The 24,205-nt window shown below is 26.6% G+C and overlaps 1 protein-coding gene across 3 annotated transcripts in view; it reads left to right on the top strand.

Annotated features, from left to right (window-relative positions):
- Nucleotides 1-24,013, top strand: part of DPCoAC (dephosphocoenzyme A carrier) — a 59,211-nt gene extending 35,198 nt beyond the window's left edge. For 2 of the 3 annotated variants that reach the window (XM_075365844.1, XM_075365845.1), the window contains exons 6-8: nt 979-1,111; nt 3,540-3,711; nt 6,260-7,341. In XM_075365844.1, coding sequence (XP_075221959.1) covers nt 979-1,111; nt 3,540-3,711; nt 6,260-6,419 — 465 coding nt within the window. In that variant the 3' untranslated portion in view covers nt 6,420-7,341. Of the gene's footprint in view, nt 1-978; nt 1,112-3,539; nt 3,712-6,259; nt 7,342-18,833 lie in introns of those variants that run through there. The other variant, XM_075365847.1, reaches the window with a different exon arrangement.
- Nucleotides 24,014-24,205: the final 192 nt, after the last annotated feature.

The raw sequence follows: 24,205 nt of genomic DNA, 5'->3' as shown, positions 1-24,205 counted from the left end.
CAAACTTTGAAACATATGAAAAACTTTACATTGGAAAAGCTTCAACATGCAATGTATGAATGGAATGTTTGTGGTGATTTTAAGGTAATTGCACTTATTCTTGGTCTGCAGCTTGGTTACACAAAGTACTGTTGTTTTTTATGTGAATGGAATAGTAGGAACAGAAAAATCATTTCATTAGAAAAGAATGGCCTAAACATGAATCACTCATTTCTGAACAAAAAATTTGAAGCTCAAAATTATTTTTTGTTCCTCAGTGTTATTAATGCAGAACCCAAACTACTAACTCTTGGCAGTATATTTTGGGGATGAGCAATTACTTTTAATGAATTTGATATTTCTAGGATTAAAATAAATGACAGTTATTTTTCACAATATTAATGTTGAAAATTTTTGTGTTCTGATAATTTTACTTACTTATAAATATTTACTTCTTATCTTACTTTAAGTGTTTTGCTGCTACTTATCTTACCTTTGTATACATCAAATAATCAAAGTCCGTAATAATCAAAATAAAAATTTAATTGAATACTCTTTTCAATTGAATTGCAAGAAACTTTGGTATAATGTTTTAATGTTATATATTTATTTTCGTTTTCATTTTATTTTTTCTCGTGGTTTAAAGATTACCTTTCAAAAACTTTTAAGGTGTATATAAAGTAGAAGCAAAATACCTAAAATAAGATAAGTAAATATTCATTTCTTTCTAATAAATTTGAAAGTATACATAATTATTAACAACTATTGCTTTATTTAGCTGATAGCAACGTTTTTCCTGATGCTATATTATTTTTGGCTAGATACTGTGTGCAGTATTGCAATAAATCATTTCTCCATTTTATTCATTTGAATAATCAGATCCAATAGAAAAACATTATTTAAGGATTGAAACATGTTTAGCAGAATTTATTAATAAGTTATTTATTGAAAATTGGTTATATCACAAGTAAATTATTATACATGGTACAATGTGTGCAGGTATTTGCAACGACATGGAAAGAGAGTGGTATTAAAGGATTTTACAGAGGCTATATCCCTACAATCCTCGGTGTAGTGCCTTATGCAGGAACTAGCTTCTTCACATATGGAACTTTAAAAAATAAGTACAAAGGTATTATTATTATTATATTTTATCACTGGTTTATAACAGTGATAAGAAGGTTGTTCTTCTTTGTTAAGGTTCCAAGAACTTAAATGGTGGACAGATGCTTGCTGGCATTCAGCGACCTAGGTGTGGCAGCGAATTGCTGTCTTTGATGAGATAAATTAATTATATTGATAGTCATATATGTTTTAGTTGTTGAAGGGGTGCACTTACTCATTTTAATGATATATGACAAGTGGGCGGTGGGACACGCAAGCGAGTGGTGTACGGTACCACGCTTATTCTGCTCATGCTTTTAGGTTAGCTCTAGGAGCTAGTTAGGACACTGATCACTAAACTGTTTCGTGACTCAGTAGCCATTTGTGGCACAGACATTCAGTCTAATGCTTTAGGGCGACCGAATGGCGTGGTGGTGGGAGAAATGCCAAGCAAATCAACCTTTGCTAAGAAAATAATTGAAAAATTATTTTACTTTAGTTCTTTTTGAGACTAACAAGAAAATCAGAATTATTGATAAATTTCATTATTAAATTTTGGCATTTTTATATTGAAATATAGAAATTAATTTAAAATAACCTTTTATAATTAATAAATTTATATGCTCACATCAATATGTAGCTTCATCACAATTTGGTAACTGCCATCCAAATGTGGCGGAATTTGGCAGAATGCAATGCATGTTTGCATTGCATAATTGTGCTGATGACTCATAATGTTTTGGACAATTAACTATTAATTTTTATAAACTATTTAATTTTTATCAATGTTATCATTTAACTCCCCTTTAAAACAATTGAACCATTTATAGCTTTGTGATCTGCTCATATAGTCTTCCCGAAATATGTTTGCTGAAACTTTTTAAATATCTGAAGACTTTTACCAAATTTGAAGAAAAATGTAACCTATATAACATTTTTTAAGATTTTTCATTATTTTCACTTTGTTAAAAATCTGATGAGAGGTTAGTACATGTGATATGTCAAATGGTGTTATGTTTCTGAAAGGTGACTACCTTATGCCATTTGAAATATCTTTTTTCACTGGTTGGTGTGCTATTAACAAAAGTTGACTTTTTTAGAACACAACATGTGTATGTTGTATATGTGTGTGTGTGCATAAAAAATATATAAAAAAGTAATATAACTTTCAACACCTATTTCTTGTTTGCAAATAATATAATATGTAAACCACTTGCAAGAGGCAGAAAGATTCCTAAAATGAATATTAAAAAAAAAGCAGCTTTTAATTTATTTCAACTTTTAACATGTATTATATAATTTTAAGGTGTGGGAATATATATACACAATTTATTTATTAAAATTTATATGTAATTTTTAATATATAATTTATTTAAATTTATAAAATTATATTGTAAGCGTTAAATTTGATTGAATTATAAGCTGTTATTTTATTATTTAAGATTTATTTTAAAAATCTTTCTGCCTCTTAAAAGGGTTTGCAAATTTTATTATTTGCAAACTAGAAGTAGGTGCTAATAGTTGTACTATTTTTTCTTCTCTTTTTGCTTTAGGTACATGCACTGGATTGAAATTTGCATGAAGGATTTAAAATCTTTTGTATGTATTTAGTAACTGTAGATAATAAAATTTATTGGCAGGTAGCTATAGTTATTTTACAACCCTAGATTCCAAAGGTTTCACCCTTGACAGACTACTTTTTAGAAGGAAAATTAAGTGAAACATTCAATTCTGTTAAGTAAAGAATTATGTAAAATAAATATTCTCCGTTAAGTAAAATTTTGGTGTACAGTACCATGGTGATATTTTGAACATGTGGCATGTCTTCACCTCCTTTGACTAATTGTAACTAAAATTAAAGACATTAATGACCCATATTCAGAAGTCATTGCACAAAATTTTCATAAAAATCAGGTAATCCAGTCTGAAGGTATCGAGCAAAATAACCCTTGGCTACAGGTATCTGCTAAAACTAAACTAAATTGTTATTAGTTTGAGAAATTGAGTTTTTTAATCATTAGAATTTAAAAAGTCCAATTTTTGTTTATTTTGCAGTTTTTTAAGTCAGATTAATTAATTTTTCTTTAAGCTATTGGGCTTCTTGAGAAAGAAAGTTTCAAATCTTGTAATGTTCAATACATGTTAAATGAGGAATGGTTATGGTACCAGATCAGCTGAGGCTAAGAGTCTATACATTCTGCATATCGTTTTTGTTTACTAGTCCTTGAAAATAGAAAGCTTTTAAAAGCAAAGATTTAAACATAGCAATATCTTAATTTTTGTTGAGTGAAGAGATCTTAATAATAATCTTTTCTTAAGTTTATTTTGAAAAAAAGACAAACATAATAAAGAATTATTCCTAATTAACATTTTTCATTTTAACATTTAATAAACAGATTAGATAAAAATAATAAGCCCTTAGTGTACATTTATTTACTTCTTATTTTATGTTTTAGAGCAATTTGGTGAGCCGAGCGCAGTAGCTAACTTAGTATTTGGTGCTTGTGCTGGTATTACTGGGCAGTGTACATCTTATCCATTGGATATCGTCAGAAGAAGAATGCAGACTGCTAACATAACTGGTGGCGAATACAAAACAGTGTATGGTACTCTTAAAAAGATATACAAGTAAGTATTTCTAGGCTGTCTCATGTGTCTATTATAAATAGGGAAAGGCAGACTGACCGATGTTCTTCTGAAAACATTGAATTCAATTTGAGTGATTGTTAATAAAATTAAAATATAAGATAGTAGTTACTTTTCAGTTGAGAATTAATCAGCTGCACCTGCTTCTTAAGCACTATTCCCTTACCCTGATACAGCTTGTCGAGTGAACAAGAATTTCAAACAGTTATAAGGTATTTTAAGAAATTAGGAGGAGATGCTTAGCAGGATTGCTGAGGATACAAAGGAATGCTAAATTCCTATATACATAGTTCAGAAAAAGAAAGGAAATTAAATTGATATTTTCTGATGAGGAAAGGTGTGAGCTTCTGGTTCCAGTTCGGGCGCAAATTTGTGAGCTTTTGATAAAACACAAAAAACAAAATTTTATAATTTTTAAAGGATAAACTTTTAATAAACAAAAAATAAACTTACTATTGTTGGGATTTGTGAAACAATGTACTGGGACTATGTTGCTTATGCTTCTCCGTCGAGTTTTACAAAAAAAATTACAATAACTCAACAAATCAAAAAATATTACTAACAGCAATAAATAATACACATTATTTACAAAAATAAAGAAAAATGACACACACATTTGACTCAGTATTCCCACAACTAGTCTACTTGAGTTCGTAGAACCACTATTACGTAAGTACTTGTACTTATAAGAACTTAACAAAATACCTTATAATACTAAGGTATTGGCCCATCCAAAATTAATTTTAAATATAATTTTAAACATAATTTGTTATTATAACATATTACATTTTCAATAATAATATTTTTTAATGTTATTTAAAAAAAGGTCGATGGATAAGCAATCTTCTGATAAATCCATGAAATGTTTTTATGGAGAGGCCTTTGACATTAAATTCTCGTACTTGTATTCTGTACAAATCATAGTTTATGAATTTCCTGATTAGTTTTCTTAACATACTCGCTGTACTAAACTAACCATGTCAAAATCCAACGCTTTCTGATGGTCTCACCAATCTAACCCCACCACTATTTCTCCGAATTATCAAGTTTGTGCGAGTAAGTGTAGTCACACAAATGTAACGCTGTTTGTATAGAAAATATTTGTTCATCTTTCAGGCACGATGTCATATTTCTTAAAATTCTGTTTTAAGAAAGAATTTTTGATAACTAATGAACCATGCTGCTATTAATTTAACTTTTAAGTTTTTTTTTAAATATCATGCGTTGACGTATTAAGAAATACATATAATAAAATAAAATAAAATACATATAACAAAATAATTTATAATAAAATAAAATACAAATAAATTTACCAATTTTAATAAGCCAATTCAATTTAATTTTAACTTTGGTCAGAATTTACAATGGTTACAAAGGATTATTAGGATCTTTTGGAAAAGATGAAAAGGAAAAGTAGAGATTAAACCTGATGTGAAAATTGATTGAAGTTTTCTTATTTCTTTAATTACATTGTTACTGTTTTAAGGGTTTTAATTGAAAATCAATACAACAAAGGACAAGGATTAAATATACTTACCACCATACACTTAACAAAACCATTATAATTCATAGCTTAATTTTTATAAAAGGAAATGAATTTTGAATTTGTGTTACATAATTATAAGTAGTTTGTACACTATTAAACACTGATAAACATGTTCAAAGGTTTTAATTGCATACTCCATGTATATGTAAGTTTTTAACTAGACTTGTTAATTTTAAACAAGAGATGTACGATTCAAATTTACATTTTTATTTTTATTTTTTTTGTCGAATAGACTTTTTAAAGTTAAAAAAAGGTTAACAGTCATAATGTATTTTGTTACATTACTTCAAATCAGTATTAAATTCTGACACATTAAAGCAATTCTTAGGACTTATACCTGATAATAAATTTCTAATAGTTAAGTGTATTCCAAGCCATGATATGACAACATAATTTTATCATTTAAAGTACAGCCCTGTTTGAAAATGATTAACAAGACTTTGTTTAATAAATAAATATACCTATAAAATAATTTCTTTCACTTTAAATGTGAAAGAACAATGTTACACTTTAAATGTGTAATGTACAATGTACATTTGATTGTATATAATTGAATTGCATAATAGTAGTTAAAAGCTATAATTTAGCAACAGCAGATAGCTGTAATGATTTATAAGTGAAAACATGTAGCTGCCAGCAGCGTCAAAATAGTTAAGATCTTTCATTTGATAACCTGCTGTCTGAAACAAAAGTTCTTTTATTCTAAATTTATATCCAGAAATGTTAAAAACCTAAAATGATATTTCATTGTTGTTCAGAAATTATTTTATTTTTATGTGAATTTTATGTTTTACTAATTGTTAATTTTTGGCAAAATTGTGTTAGAATGGACAAAATTATAAGGACAGTATGATTGCAAGTGAATGCGTTTAGAAGCCTTGAAAAACCATAAATTAAAAATTTTATATAACTTATGCAGTAGCTATTATTTTTTTTTGTATTATAAAATTTTAGCATTTTCAATTGTTTCTTTACTTTTTTCAGAGAGGAAGGTCTTAAAAATGGATATTTTAAAGGACTTAGCATGAATTGGATAAAGGGACCAATCGCTGTTGGTATTAGTTTTGCATCATATGATTATGTTTTAAATCTGCTTAGAACCATTCTTAAGTCAAGTTCCTTCTTCACACCTAAAGATCTGTAATATTAATAATTCGTAATACGTAATATACTTAATTCTGTTACTCATTATTATACATTTGTTATTTCAAAGTTAACTTTTAATTTAAAATTTACGTACGTGTACATGTATTTCCAAAATTATTTCTATTTTCATATTTCATGTTTTTATTATTCTTTTATGATATATATAATTCTGTACATAATTTATATATATGTATATATATATATATACACACATATATTTTACAATTTTTAAAGTTTTATTGTTTTGTAATTTATTTGTATATCGAACTGATTATTTATTTAAAACTTAATTTGGTATTTGCTTAAAATTGTATATTAGTGTATGTAAATATTGTGTGTTTGACAGGAAGTCGATATGAGTGCCTTTCAAAGTATTATTTTTAGGAAATTGTTATTGTTTTTATATAGCACGGTTTGTTACACAAAAAAAGTTTTTCATTTACACGATGGAGTTTTTTGTACTGCAATGTGCGTACAGTATACAATGATTAGTATAGTTGTGAGAATGGTCAATTATTTAATCTGGTTGAAGCTATAACTAGTAGAGTGTCTTTTATTTAGATTGTAACATTTTATTGTACATTTTATAATATGAGATATCAGTTTATTTTTTTTTAGTTATCAAAGTACCTTCCTAAATTTTATTTGTTGGATAATAATTGCTATATACTTAAAAAATGCTCATGATTGTTTTTTAAGAGATATTTGTTAAAACTGATCTTTGGTTTATATTTTATTGTTGCTTATGTCTTGGTTTGGACATATTGAACAGAATCAGATGCTATGTTAATTTACCTGTAGAGGTGAAGGAAGAATGAGAAGAAGGTGAATTGTTTATATGTTGTAGTGGTTATGGTATTTAGAATGTTTCCTTATTCTTTGTAAACTTTAGTTATGTTAGCATTGAAACTTTTAGAACAGTTGGAGTTTTAACTTTTATTTCTAACACTATTAAAATTAAAACTTAATATCAATTTCACATGTCAACATAATTTTCTTCATTATTTTTTAAATATTTTTTTTTGCATTATGTTAATAGCAGTAGTGATAGTTTTTTCTGACAGACATTAAAAAGTGACTGTTAATGCAATGATTTATTATATTCTTGAGAGATTATAAAAAAATTTATCCTCATGACTTAAGGACTGAAAAACTTGTATTGTTCATTGAAATAGAAATATTTTTTAATTGTGTTTTATTTAATCCAACCTTTTGCTTGTAATAAAAAATAGATACACTGGATTACAAAATTTTTGACCAACACTAATTTCAGTTAGTGGATAAACTTGAGTAATTATTTTATTAAATACCTATTTTTTTCTGAATACCAGATATAGATTTAACATCAGTAGAAATACTAAACTGTGACTATTTTTTTATATTATTTATTAATTACTTAACAATTATTTTATTTGGTGGAAAAGGTAGATATAGTTTAATCTATTATTTAGCAAAATAATTAAAGAAATGTATTTGAGATTAAGCATTCAAGTTGTTTTATAGCAGTAGGGTTTGTTGATGTTAAAAAATTTTAATTTACTATTTAAGTGAAAACTTCAATTATAATCTTTTTTATATTTTTGGTAGTTTTTTAAGTAATTTGTTCTTGTAAGTTATTATTTAATCATTTTTCAAACTTTTTTAAGATATTCAAGGATTGGATAATTTGGCCATTAATCATTTTCAATTACTTCATGAAACAGGTCAGTTTGAAAACAGTTTGTTTATATACTCATTTATGTTCATCCTTAACTTGCACTTACCTGAATATCAAACAAATTTAAAAGTTTCCAAAACTCATTGTCATTAAACCATTACCACTAGTCAAAAGTATGTCAAGAATAAAATGTAAAAGCTGATTTAGGTGTAAAAGTCTTACTCAGTTACAAAAAAAACAAAAGTAATACAAAGTTAAAACTATATCAAGTTATAGCAAGATTTAAATTAAATAGATATATATTAAAATAAGGAAGTGGACTCATATGTAAAGTTTTCACATTGCTTCTGCTTAGTTTATGTGACAGATTGATTAAAAATTTTATAAAGATAAAAAAAAATCACATTAACTGCAGTAATAATATATTTCTATACACAGGAAATGTACAGACACTGACAAACTGTACAGAACATTAAAAAACTTGAAAAATAAATATAACTGCTACAAAACATTAGTATATTCATTGGTACAGTCATAAGTACATTCATGATCATTAAATAACTTAAAAAAACAGCTGTACAAATGATTATATATATATATATTAAAGACAAAAGTATAACAGTTTTCCACCAACAGTACAGAATTCAACAATGCTTCTTATCTTACGCTTATTGTTTTTCCATTTTAAGAGCACTTTCAAGGGTTTCCCTCATTGTCAGTTAATAAAAACTTTTCAAAATCACACATTAAACTCAAAAACATTAAAATTGTTGGATATTATAAAGATATATAGTCAAAAAATTAATATGTACTAATAAAATTAATGTGTGGCGAACCACACATACAGTACTCTACTAACATTATTTAACATTTTTATTTAATAAATTATACATCTATGGCAGTTTTGATAAGAATGTCAATAAAAAATTAAATATTTTTGAAAAATATTATATAGACAAAAGTTTAACTTGATTAATGTACAGAAAGAGTTTTATAATGACATTATAAAGGATGAGATTATTATCACATTCTTTTACATTTTCTATTATTTTTAAATTTGTATCAGAGTCGGTGATTGAATGTTTACTGATTATTAAATTGTCTGCAAGATTGGAGAAACCTAATTTATTGTTTTTATAAGAACTAAAGTGTTCTGCAAACCTTGTCCTGAGTGATCTACCAGTCTTCTAATACAAATTTTGTTACAATCAGTACGAGTTATTTTACAGAAAACCACATAAATTATTAGGATCATATCATTATTATGGATTTTCAAATGTTTATGATTGTATGGTCTATATTTTGTATTAACTATGTTTTCAATAATGTTGTAAGTACAGGAGTATTTTTTAGAAATATTTTCATCATGACATTTATTATTTATAGGTGTCAATGTTGTTGCATTGCTAGATTTCAATTTCTGTTTTTTATAAATATTATCAATTATTATCCATTTTTTACTGCAATACATTTTATAATATCTATTTCTGCATCTAGTTTTTCTTTGTTATTCTGTGTGTAATGTATTGCTCTGTGTAACATGTTTATAAATATACTAACTTTGTGTGCCCAAGGATAATTCAATCTTCTGTTAGTAGTTATTTTAATAGTTGTTGGTTTCCTATATACGAATGTTATAATTTTATTATTACTAATTTCTATGTCAATATCTAAAAAATTTATTTTTCTATATTTCTCCGTTTCAAAGGTAAATTTTAAATTATTATGATAAGAATTAAGTTTTAAAATTATTAAATGTTCATTATTTATACATCAGGTTTATAGACTACGAAAATATCATCAATGTACTGAACCCTTGAATTTTATGAATGTGGGTAATACTATAGACCATCCTATTCTCAAACTCCTGTAAATAAATTTTGGACATAACGGTCGATAATAGAAATCCTACGAGCAAAATGTTATCTTGTGTGTAATATTCTTTGTTAGACTCAAAATAATTTTGTTTACATATTTCTAATGATAGTAATAATATTGTCGATAAATTTTGAGTCTTCATCATTAATTTTTAGTTTATTTCTATTATACATATAGTTTGATCTATAAATACAATAACAAAAAAAAATTTACTTTAAGTTAATATATATATTAACTTATATATATATATATATATAAAGCAAAATGTACAGAACATTAGATAACATGAAAAAGGGCACAGTTGCCACAAAACATCTTTGTACACAATGTTAGAAGTAGTGAATGTAACACATAACAATTGTTTGGAATTTTCTACAATGGTTACTTTTATATGGTGAATTATTTAGTTCTAGAAAAAGCAACTTGCCAAGTGAAAAAACTGTAGTGGGTAAATGAAGTCCTGCTCTTTCCAAAGTTGGTCCCTGCGCTTTATTAATTGTCATACTGAAAGCAACTTTTATTGGAGATTGTTTTCTATTTAGTTTAAATGGTGCAGTTGAATCTAATTTATATAAATTAATTCTTGTAATAGTATTTTATCCCATTCTTATATAATGCGTGCTTATAACAATATTATATTCATTTAACCTTGTAATTATCAACCTTATTCCATTAACAACTAATCCTGTACTCAAATTGATATTTCTAATTAGCATAATAATATTTTTCTATAAAGTCAACTTGTGAGGTGGTAAACCTGAGGAAAGGATTGAGGTTGTTTAGAAACTCTACTAGATATTGTTGTTCATCTCTAATGTTTTTAAAGTGTACTGAATCAGTACTGTACTAAATATTTTGTTCATCTTCTACAACATTCTCTGCAATATGCTTGCTGGTTTTGCAGCAATCTTTGTTTTTGCACATAAAATAGCCATGTCTACATATTTGTGAATATTTTTCATTCAAAACTTTTTCATTGAAAATGTTTTTAATTAACTCAAGCTGTCATAAGGACAATAGTATTGTATTGGTATTTTAGCAGCATTGGGTCCAACGTCTTCTTTAACCATAAGAACTTCTATTCTTTAACCAATGGAAGTTCTATTTTCCCACCAAATGGAAGTCCCCACCAAATAATATCATTTACATATCTCCAAATAGAGACTTTAATAAATTTATTAATAATTTAGAGTCAGTCTTCAATAAATCCATTAGTAATCAATCTACAGTTATAAGTGCCTGTCCAGGGACAACTGAAATCTTGTTCTATATCATTTAGTTTACTTTTTTAGATTGTCTCATATAACTGAAACCAAATTATACACTAAGGGAACAGGTAACTTAAATAAACCATTTGTAATTTTCCCTTCTGGTAATAAGATACAGCTATTCCTGTCCATACTACTGCTAAACAATTATTTTGTCTGACTGCAGTTGTTGAATTAAAGTTTTATGGAAAAATGTTTTACAAATTCCAGCCGACTCATCTGCATTGTAACAATTATGCTTGCATCGCATGAAGTGTCTCATACACAATAATTTTCTGATCTTCATTGAGTTTCTGGTACATTTCATTGTTTTGCATTTAATTTCATTGGATATGATGATTTTCTTCTGCCCATTCTGTCCAGTAAAATGTTTGTGTTGGTAGACGGAAGTTGGCATTTGATTTCCTATGAGTTTGAGAATGGATTGTATGTAAGATATTGCCATGTCGTAATGGTTCTCTTTGTTAAATTCCAGGAAATCTCAGCTAAGTCCATCTTGAACATTTCTCATAATTCAAGGCACTATCTGACTAACAGAAGACACCAAATGATAGTGAAGAGTTCTATTAGTTGTGGTGATATGTGAAAAGTAACTGCCTCTTGCAAGCATTGAAGCCATTCTTTTTTGTATTTTATAAGGTTTATTAATGTCTGAGCTTCACCTCTGAATGTTTCTGATACGATCCTGTTTACAGTTTACATTAAGTAAAAGTAACCGCAGATAATAATATTCACCATCAGGAGAATTGATGGTATACATTCGTGTGAAGCATTTGTTAAATTTTTCTTCTTTCCCATCGATATTTTTTCTGCAAGTATTGTGGGATTTATGGGACAAGTCAAATTTCTGACTTGCTGATCTCATGCACACAAACTGAAAAACCCAGTCAAAGTGGAATTCTTATTTACATGCAGATCGTCTAACTTTACGTTATTACCTTGTCCAATGTTGAAATTTAATTTTTTTTTTCTTGTAAGTGTACTAGAAGGTGTATAATTGTGTGCAATTTGTCTAATAAAGACTTCTCAGTTAACTGCCACTTGCTTCTGGTAGACTTACATATCTGCAGTTGAGAAAAGCATTCATCTCATCTAAATTAATGCTTGTCCCTGAGCATTGTACTGAAATCTGACAAATATACAGTCATGCCCTTTATATACTTATTTGCATAAGTACTTAAACATTTAATTGAGGAATAATTTGCATAAGTACTTAAACATTTAATTGAGGAATAATTTTCAACATTAATGTGAGCATTGAATTTTATTTTTAGTCATGGATTGAAAGGAACAACTCGCCTATTATTTGCAATATTTTTTCCTACCTTTATGATGTGTCCTTTGTCTGTGCACTTGTACAGGAGGTATCCATTGATATTGAGTTATGTTTCATTTTACAGTTCTTTGGGAACCCTTTTTTACAAATTCCATTCTACATACAAAGGAGCTTGATGACGACAAATTATAGCAGCTCATGATATGATATGATCATGCTGTTGCAATCGATAGGTGGTAGTTTCAGTTGCTTCTTGATTTCTTAGATCTTACTATTGAACAGAACTGCAAGTTAACTCTGGTTGTGTTCCTATTGTATTCGAGGTCATCTTCCTCAGCATTTTTGTTGGCAATATGTGTCTCACAATTCTATAAACTGTTGCAGGTTTGTAGCTACAGTTTCTGGTTGATGTATTGTATCTTCTGCTGGTTGTTATAGAGAATATTCCTGTAAAAAAATGAAATTATGTTAGAATATCTCCTTCCACTACTTTCAGAATCCACATGTAATTAGTGCTAAAAATAACTGTTTATTTTACAATTTAAATACACAAAGAAAATAAAAAGGTAAACAAATACTCTATATGATTTCTGTTTTCCTGTTGAAAGATGTTCTTGCTTTGTTGTTGGTGCAAATGTATTGTGGATAATTCCAAATTCAGGTTACTGCTCCTGAGAATATATCTGCAAATGAAAATTCCCATAAGAAAGTGTCTGTACTAATTTCTAAATGTAAGGTTACGCTGTGATGTGTCCAGTGTCGGTTTGTTTTTGTTAAGTTATCATGCTGTTATAATTGTAAGACCTTTTTAGGTTGTTAAATAATGTAAGATTAGAGATTTAGATTGTCTGATCTTATGATGTGCTTATACAAAGATAAAGAGTTGGTGTATGAATTGCAGTAATTAGGGGAAGAAATTGGATTTATGATAAAGAACTACTCACAATGTTTGTAGAAGTTGTTGGCTTTCCTCTTCTTGTTCTCCTTTCATATATCAAAGTTAATTTGAGTTTCCTCCTCTTATTTTTTCCTGCTCAGAAAAAACATAAGAATGTTTATACATTGCATTGAAATATTTTTTTGTTACAAAACCGTTAACAATAAACTACAACAATTTCCCCTAGTTTTTAATGTGATGGTTAGGAACAAACATTTTCTTCGCTAGTTGATAAAACACTTCTGACGTTTTGATAGAAAATTACGACTTGTAATATGCTGAATTGTGTTGTACGTTGGTTGTGTTACAGCGACCAGACGGTAATGTATCAGTGGCGATGGGATACATCAATGGGCCAGTGAACAAAATTGAATTTAAACTAATTTGTTTGCACTTTTAATCACTTACCTTTTTGTTTTAAATCTGTTTTATGTACTCCTGGGGGGTAATTCCCCATCCAGCAATACCAGATTTTTGAGGATTTGTGATGATGGCATCTTATAAATGGTGCACAACCATGATTTTCCTTACCATATTATATATAAAGAAATATATAAAAAGTCTAAATTATGTTAAAGAAACCTGATGAAAAAAGAGAACCTTCTGAGTCCACATTTATTTATTTTTACAGTGTATACTAGGCAATTTTTCCAAGAGTTGGATTATCAACTCCAACTTTTCCTCTCATTATTAGGGAGTCCCTTTACAACTCCTATGTTATTTATTGTACTTTGGTGAGTACATTTCACTATGAAGTTTCGTGAATTTATTTAATATTGAACATTTTCTTTTATGTTCTTTTGTGACCTGTTCTCAAAATTAAATTAAATTTTTTTATAGTTTGAAGCAATGTGGCATTCTGCTGCTCATGAGTATCAAATGATATTGGTTTATCTGGTTCATCTAAAAAAATTGTAACATAGCAGTTTCTTCATTTGACATTTTTCATTCTATAGTACATTTTTGATGATTTTATAAAGACAATATGATGCGATTGTTGGCTTGGGCATGTTATTATCTTTTATCTTAATTTTATGATCGTAATGTGTGTAATAAATCTACAGCAGCGCCTTTACATCCCACTTTTTCCCATAGCCAAAAATATAAACAAACTGAAATTTTCAAACATTTTACATTTCATTTAATTATGAATATTCTTCATTGAAGTTAGTTAATTTAATGGATTTTTAAAGGGAACATTTAATCTCATCATAGGAAATTTTACAATTCTTAATTTATGTGTAGCATCAAGAAAGAGAAGATGAGTTCATTGTTTAATATCGGAAGGTTGATAGTGTTTATGTGGATGAATGTACAAATGATAGTCGAGATAGACACTATAAAACCTATTAGGTGTTTCTGGCAGCTATTTTTTTGTTTAATAAAAATATTCATTTTCATCTAATATTTTGTTAAAAGCATTACAGGTTTTGTTGTTAACGATATGTATAAGTCATTTGTAGTCTACATTTTATGTAATAAATAATTAGTTAATTTTGTACTTGTGTATTTTGGTTGCATATTGATTGTAGATATACAAATAGCAGTTCCTTGAATGAGTGGATCAAAAAGTACTGTAATTTCCTTTAATATGGTATTGCATAAATTTACTGGAATTAAAACAAATGTAAGGCATCTAACATTGTATCTTTTCCAATTTTTTCTAACATAATATTTCGTTCTTCCAGTAAATATATACATAACTCATGAATTTAATTGTCATACCCTCTCAATAGTGTGAAGTTCATATGCACATACCACTTTGCAAATGAAATGTATAAATATATATAAGAAAAACAAATCATTTCTTTGATGTAAGTTCATGTACTTATTTTAGATACAAGTTCACTTACATTACATCATCAAACTAACCATCACTATAAAGTGCTATTTCATACTGTTTTTTTTTTTTTTTGCAAATATGTGTGCTTGTTAGTATGTCCTAACTTTGCAAAATTCAATTACAAATAATCCTGTATTAGTTACAGTCATTGTACAAATGCACCAGTTGTACAAGAGCTTTAAATAAGAACTATATGGACTGAAGATTTTTAAATTTCAAGCTTATAGATTGATGACAATTATTGATAATGAAGTTTATTTACTGTTTTTCTTATTCTATTTAATATACTGGAGTGTTTGGGTAAAACAGTATAAGTCAAAAAATCAAAATTTTTAGTTAATTTTTCTAACTTTTTATTTTCTAAAACCATACTTATTTAAAATTAATTACCTAAGTACAATATCAGTTAATAAAAAGTTAATGTTAATAAAAATTCATGATTATTTCAACTTTAAAGAGATACATGACTTGTATTATTTTAACCTAAATTTTACAACTTATACTTCATACCTGACATGTTTTATATTGACCGAAATTATATAACTGATGTGTACACTATTAGTGCTGAAGATGCCAAGCTATGAATGGTTATTCAACTATTGATTTCCTTTATACATCATTTTCCCACCTAATTTTAAAAAATAAAATTACAATTTCTTATAATCTACACAGAGATATCCAATTTTTAAATGACCAAGACAATCAAAATCAAGAAATTAAAATGATTAAACTGTGGCATAAATTAAATCCAATTGAATATTTTTTTAATTAAAAAAAATTAAATATAAAAAATATTGTGACCAGTTTTATTATTAATAGATACAATTTACAGTTTTCAAAAGGTTTATTAAACAAAAATAAATTGAAATTGAAATGTAAGTGTAAATTTACTGCCATTATGAATAAAAAAAAAATTCATTGATTTTGTTTCAATAAAAATCGATAATCGTTTAACCTGTATTTGGTAAAATGACTAGTAAAATACAGATTATGCTTAACAAAATTAGCATTCACACACACAAAAAAAAGAAACATAAAATAAAAATTATTAATGTAACAGAACACATTCCAGTAGAACTAATCAAAGATCGATTCAGATCACAATATGCAGAATATTTCACAAAATAGTTCACAAAAATGAACAACTGAGATTTATTAAAGTCAGGATGTGGAAAATACTTATATAAAGATATAAATGCTGTGTTACATAAAAATCCTGTTTTAATAATGTAAGATTTTTTTATGGTGTAACATTAAGTCACTTGATAAATCAAATGAAAAAAATAATATCGTTAAAATAAGAGAAGATAACCAAAATATTAATAATATAACTGCAAAAAAAGAAAACAGATGATTTCAACTTAATTTTAAAACTCTAAATATAATAAAATAAATGTCTCTTAAATGTAATAAGAATTTTAAAATTATCATATTAACATATTTAGACTTCATTATGTTTTTCTGTATTTGGATTACCTCTTTCATTCCTAAATCTTGGTAAGATTGATGGAAAACATCAGGAATCACTTTGAAATAAACTTTTAATGTCTCTCTTTTTAGCTTCAGTTATTGGTACAAGTGAGGAGTAGCAATTTCTTGGCTGCAACAGGCTGTTTTCCTGACCTCATCTAAGAAGACTTAATTAGACTAGTCAGTTTCATTAAGTGAATATTTGAATCTGATGATACTATCGTCTCTAGTGCACGTAAACCACAGAATTTTCAGCCAGCTAAATGGGTCTGCATTGGTATACTTCTTGCACATCTGAAGAGGACCTTTTAGAAGGCTATTTGAAGTCAGGTTATTTGAAGTCAAGAAAGTTTTTTTTTTGAAGAAATTCTTTCATTTGAAAATGCTTGATCTTTAAATTTACATATTTTGCACCAGCTGATACCAGTCTTGTATTTGGTACACTGGAATTTGTAGCTCCTTTTCTAGCCATATGGACTGCATTGCAGTCCATATTTTATTGTACTTTTTTACTTAATTGTATATTTATTCTAGTAAGAGATATTTCCGTTTATTATTTTACATTAAACTGCTGAAATTCTTGTCAGTTGGGGGAATGTGATCATTATCTTCATAATCACTTTTAGAAAGAGCCTTTCCTTCTCCATCTGTACTGTCTGTTAATGATTTCTGAATTTTGCACATGGTTTGGTCCAGCTTCTTCATTCAAATAATGCTGAGCTGAGCTTTTCTAACAGTTTCTGTCATTTCATCATTTAGAATTGATGATTCATCAGGTACTGAAAAAACACCAAAATAATTTCCCTAAGCTGTTAAATTATATTTATGATAGATTATACTACCCAACTATATAGCTTTATTGTCATTGTGAGCAAATTAGTAATTATATTGAATGCGTGCTTCTAATTATTTAAAATTTTCCCATTATAGAGTTTTGGCATAAGTGAAAGAAAACAACATAAAGTCACTATTTGTAAAGTAAAAAAAAGTTTATAAAAAATCGTAGTAATTAATAACTTCTTGTAATTTTGAAATTAAATTAACTAGAATACATGCTAAAGCACATGTTCATGTAAAACTGACTTCTACTACTATGACCGGTAATAGATTTTTCATCAGCTTGTAATAGCAGTATAATTAAACTTAATCTCTTTCTACCAAATGACAATGAGTTTTGACTTATACTATCTGTATTTGCACTTATATCTCAGTTTGTGTTCAGTGTTGACTTGTATTGATTTTAGCCAAATGAAGAACACAGTTTTTTACCTAGACTAGATGACTTATATACTGTTTTGCCCAAACACTCTTAAAAACATTATTAGCAACATTAAAATAAAAAAAATGAATGAATTGATGTAGCAGTAAAACACTTGTGGAACAAGTGTTTGAAGAAGAATTTTTTTGTTATTAATTAATTTCTTATATAATTACCCAAAAATATGACAACTTTAGTATAAATATTGTTATTTTAAATAATTGTTTTGAAGTCAGATAATTTTTTTTCTGGTCCTTTTTTACTTTATTGTATATTTATTCTAGTAAGAGATATTTCTGTTTATTACTTTACATTCTTCTAACTAATTTTTTAGTTTTAAATGAAATTTTACACTCTTATATCAATATTCTATTTTAATTTATATAGCAACAATCTCTTTTACCTTATGTACAGTTTTGTTACTTATTCACTGATTTTTCTGATTTTTTTAGTCTGTGTTTAAAAAATATAATGTTTAAAAATAACAGATGTACATAACATAAAAGAAAACTGATATAAGCACAAAATGAAAATCTTTAAGTCAACTTCAAAGACTTTGAAAGGGGTCTTTTTTCAACAATACTGTTGTACGAGTTTTCAAAAATGAAATTAGCACGTGTAACATCATATAGAAACAAGTACTGGTACATGTCAAATATTTACTATAAGTAGTCAATTGAATCAAATCTGCAACTCAACAGCCACAAATAATTAATATCACAGCTGTTGCATTTTTCACTATTATGGTTAAATCTGTTTCATAATTTGTAAAGAAAAGTATCTTGTAATACGACATTAATTAAGACATTCAATGCATTGTTTCAGGTTTATTTGAAGAGATAGACTAACAAGGAAAATTAATTCAAGGAAAGTCTTTGAAAGAAATTTTCTCTTGCATTCTAGCCTGATTTATTGTACTTTATTTTAATATGTTTGTATATGTTAGAAACATTGTTTTTTTCAGAGCTTAAAGATTTTACTTTGTATCGGTATCTTATTTCTATCATTGTTATTTGAAGTACTATTTTTTAATTATAAACTAAATATTTACTTTTGCTTGTTTATAATCTCTTTAATGAGTTGATTGTATGTATTAGTATTTATCTTTGCATTAAAAATTAATATTTCAGTCTATGTGATAGAATATTTTGTGAAGTTAGTAATTTTCAGTAATTAATATAAACAATTTTCATTAAGTGATGATGAAAATGTAGAATTGATTTAATTCAAGATTGGTTGATTGGAATAATTTGATATACTGTTAAATGCTAAAGAAGATATTTATTTGGATCAGAATTGTTTATAAATCAAAACTTTTGATGTTTGTGTTACAAAAAAAATAATGTTTAACAAAAAAATGTTAACAGGGTAATGAGGTATATTTAATTTTGAATTTCTTAATTAGCCTAACTATCCTAAAAGCTAATTAGGAAATTAAATGGTATAAACAGGGATTTTCAAAGCTAAAAAAGAAATTGTGTCAGTTGGTAGATATTCATGATTTTTTATTACATGGTATTTGTTCTTGTAATTTTCAAATTAATCATTTGAAGAGTGGTAATTAATTTTACATAATAAAAGTTAACTTTTTTTTCGTTAAGAACTTTTCAAAGTTGTACTTCACTTTGATGTCAAGCATTTTCAGTGTTCTATATGAAAAGAATTTGATTTCGGATTATTTTAATAGGCTAGAAATAGGGTAGGCAGGGAGAATTATATTTGATTTGAGAACAAAAAAAAAAAATATTTGAAAATGAAATTTATCTTTGCAAAAGGAGTATGCAATTAAAATATTTACGAGTTAAATATTTTAAACTATCCTATTGTATTGGGTAAAATCCGTTAAGTATTGTTACGATTTGTGGTAGATTGTAATATTTCATAATACGTGGTAGGCTTTGTTCTTTGAAATGTATGTGGAATGTTTAGCATAAAAATGTAGGAGAGTTAATGAGTTTGATGACATATACTTCCTTTGAAGTGTTTGTTGGTAATGTATTTTTAGGTGTAGATTATTATAAAATTTAATTTGTTTTTTATTGTTTTATTTTTATTTATTTCTTTTTTTTTTTTGTAAAAGTGATTTAATGCGTTATTATATTGTGTAAATGGAATATAAAAAGATGTATTGTTCTATATTTTAATGTTTGTCTGTTTGAACTTACCTATTAGCATAGAACTGTATCAATTTTATTTGAATTTAAAAAACAAAAACATTTTATAGAAATAATCACCTGTAGGTTTTTATTTTTATTTATATTTTCCTTTTTTTACATTGGGCATAGGCAAGTTACTTGGTTATGTTGGCCTTCTAAATATTATTAAACATGTTCTTTGAATAATATTGCTAGTATTTATTTACATTTAGTTAAAATATTTTTTAAAGAAAAGTTATGCATAAATATATATTTTATCCTTTTTTATTTTTTATGGTTCAGTACTATTTATTCAACTTTACTAATACGCAATTCAGTACGGCTGCACATTAATTTTTCTAATACGAGAGATAATGTTAGAAAAAAGGATTCCAAATAATGTGAAATACTAGGTAATTTAGAAAAGTTTTCAAAAAAAATTATCTGTGAGCTAATTTTCAAACTCCTGCCGACTCCATTTCTGATAAACATTAATTAACTTAAAAACTTTTAAAACTGTATGCAAAAACATAAAATTATTCCTAGTATTCTACAGTATTTTAATACTATAGTATTTCAAAACTGTTCTCTGCTTATGCTCATAATTGATATATAGTCATATCACTATCACAATCACACTGGATATTTATATGTGATCATTATTATCTGTTCTTTCAAAAATTGATCCAGTTTTTCTTTGTCTTATTGTAAGAATAGAATTACTTAAAGTACATTTGGCCTCACAACAAGCAATAGCGCAGTCATTTACAACACAAAGCCAAGACTAATAGTGAAGTAATAGCCACAGTATAAAAGTCATAGAGAGCAATATATACTCTGTAGCATATCTATACTGATAAAATAATCAAATAAACTGAAGCATAAAAATGATGTTATTTTGGGTTTCTGCCCATTTTACTATATAAATACTCTTATCTGATGATATTTTAAATTAAAGAAAAATAAAGTTTGTACCCTAAGGGCTCGTTCACATGATAGCGTTTGCTAACGCGCGTTAGTGAGATACACAGAATTGCATGGAAGAGTACCCATGTACTCTTCCATGCAATTCATGTGAACGAGCCCTAACTGTAAACATACTACTTCTTTAAATTCTGTATTAAAAAAAAAATTATGTAACATTTGAACTTCATTTTTATACTTATTTATGCATATTTTTTAGAAAACTTTTTTTAAGTAACAGTAACTTAATTTCTTTTAACAATAAGAAAGTTATTTTTTATTTATTTAAAAAATGTTATAATTTCTTTTTCAATAATTTCTCTGCAGTTTCCATTTATCATTGCAATGTAAATATGTGTTACTTCATTGCACTATTATGATCTTAAAAATGTTATGCTTTTGTAAGGTAGTTCTATTTGGAAATAAGTTAATGATTATTGCTTAGTTGCTCACAGTCATTAATTGTTCACATTGATTATATTCAAAATGGTTTAATTTATTTTCTTATACTAAATATACTTAGTTCATGAATAAATTACAAACCTATTGTAATTAATCAAATTTCTGTAATCAGATGAATTTTTTGTTTTCATGTAATAAAAAAAAAATTAGATTTTCTATAAAATGGCCAAAAGTGGTTTGATGATGCTGTGGACATGATTAAAGATTGATTATATGTTTAAATATATGTATGATTTATGCAGAATAGCTAGATAGTTGGTGTAATTATTAGCATAGTGGTTGCTAATTTAAATGCTTATGAGTTTGATTTATGGGCAGAAATATTACATTTAATTATTATTCAAAAAGACCGTATTTACTTACTTTTGGATATCTGTGTTGAGAATATCTGTTTTGAGTATTTTTGTTCAGAATAAATAAATATTATAAAAAGGTTTTATTTTAACTTCATAAATTTGCTTTTTATTTGTTTAATGTGTATAAGGTAGTTTTATAAAATTTACTTTTATTCACTGAATTGTAAATACTTTTGTCGTCAGAAATATATTAAATTTGTTGAAACTGATAGATAAACTATACTGGAAGGTAAATTTCCCATAACTAATTATATCAATTATGATTATTAGTTCATAAACGAGATTAAAAAAAAGTTAATAGTAGATGTTTTAATAATTTTTTTATGTTTATAATCTCGTATATATTTCATTGTATTTCAGTTTTTTCTGCCTTTATGATCTGTTGGATTTTTTTAATGTAATAAGGTCAGTCAACTATTTTAAATGTATTAGTGTGTAGATTTATTAAAAAATTATATATTTATTAGAATGTGTATTATATTAGTAAATTTTAAATATAACTAATGCTTCCATTTGTGTGTGCCTTTTTTTAACTGCAATCTAAATGTTTATATTTTAGTAGTTATAAGGATGTTGTTAAAATTATCGTTAATTATTTTAGCTATATTGGTCTTTATTGGATTATTGTTATTGAATATTGCTTGAATAGTAATTTTGCACAAAATAATGTTACAGAAAATGTTGGTGTAAGATGGTTTGAGCTTGCAAACATTTTTTTTTTTTTTTTTTTTGTTTTTAAACGTATGATTGTTGTTTATAATAATGGTATAATATTTCATTTTTAATACCTGTAAGGGTTGCAGAAACTTTAGAAACGTTACAATGCAAATAATAAGACTTAATAATAATGTGCCAAATAATAAAATATTTTAGCCTTTTAATGTTTAACCATGTAATAGTATTAATATGCAAATAAATCTGAGCGTGAAATTTTTAAGATTGTGTAGTAATTACTACATATCAGTGATTATGATTTGTTTTTGTTAACTTATAATTATTGACTGTTGTTGTTAATAAATGGTTGATTAATTGTAGTCTTTTTGTATTTTACCCATATTTTACAGTTAAAATTCTACCTGGTAAGAAATTAAAACTTATTTGGACGAAACATTTGGGTAATTATTTTATTTGTTTTTCATACAATACTCAGATACCTGAACAGACCTGATGTAGGTTAAAATTTACCATTTACTTATTTACTGTTAAGTTTTATGAATGTTGTGATATTTTTTTAGAATTTTTTAGACAGTTTAAGTGCTTTTTTATAGATGTGCTTTTTTAAGATTTTTAACCATAGTTGACTATAATCATAAAATATATGACCAGATATTTAAATTTTGATAACTAAGCATTTTACTGTTTTAAATGGACCTACCAAATCCCAAATTACTACTAATTTTTATTCTTTAAGCTTTTTGTGTAGATGTTGTATATTTGAAACTACAACATGCAGAGATATGGGACACTTTTTATTAGTTTCATTATAAATTCAGTTTATAAACAAAATATCAACGTGGAGTTATGATTAATAGATTCTTGTTGTGTGTTAATTCATAACAAAGGACAACCACTGTTTTTTAATGAGAATATGGTAGGTGAGAGAGGAATGGGGCTCAATGTTGCTGTACACTTTTATGAAAGCCACTGTGTTACACCTGTGAAGCATACATTTATTTTGATAACAGAAAGAATCTGGGAAAACTGAGTCTCCTTTCACCACCAAATTGCATAATTACTGTCATTAATCTACATCACTGAATTTATCATGAACCTTACATACTGTTGTCCCACAACCTCTAAAAGTTTGGATTGTCCAGATATCATGCCTTTATAAAAACCAACTAAATGAGATATAAAAAAAAGTGACTAGAGATTTGGGAGATCCATTAAAAACACTTTTGTTGAATAATTTTCCAAAATTTAAAATTGATTATTGAAAAAGTATTATTGATTGACCTTGGTAAAAGGTCTTCAGAACCAGAACTCTAAAAACAGACTGTTTTCAAATTAATCTGAAAAAAATTCTCAAATAAACTGTTTGAAAAATTTATAAAAGCAATTAAAAAATGCAAAATTTTAGCATTCAAAATTGTTATGTATACTTTATTAATATCCTTTTCTGAGATATCTATTTTTCCTCAAATCTTGACCACACAAAACAAAATTTAACAGAATTTTTGCTTTATAGCAGGCAAAGATTTCACTCAACTGAATGATTTATTGCAGATTTATTAAAGATTATTTTTTAAACTTTACCATAAACTAATTGGTTTGGAGAAAC

The sequence above is a fragment of the Lycorma delicatula genome, chromosome 5 (assembly GCF_047948215.1).
Source record: "Lycorma delicatula isolate Av1 chromosome 5, ASM4794821v1, whole genome shotgun sequence".
Lineage (NCBI taxonomy): Eukaryota > Metazoa > Arthropoda > Insecta > Hemiptera > Fulgoridae > Lycorma > Lycorma delicatula.
This window is presented reverse-complemented; position numbering and strand designations above follow the sequence as displayed.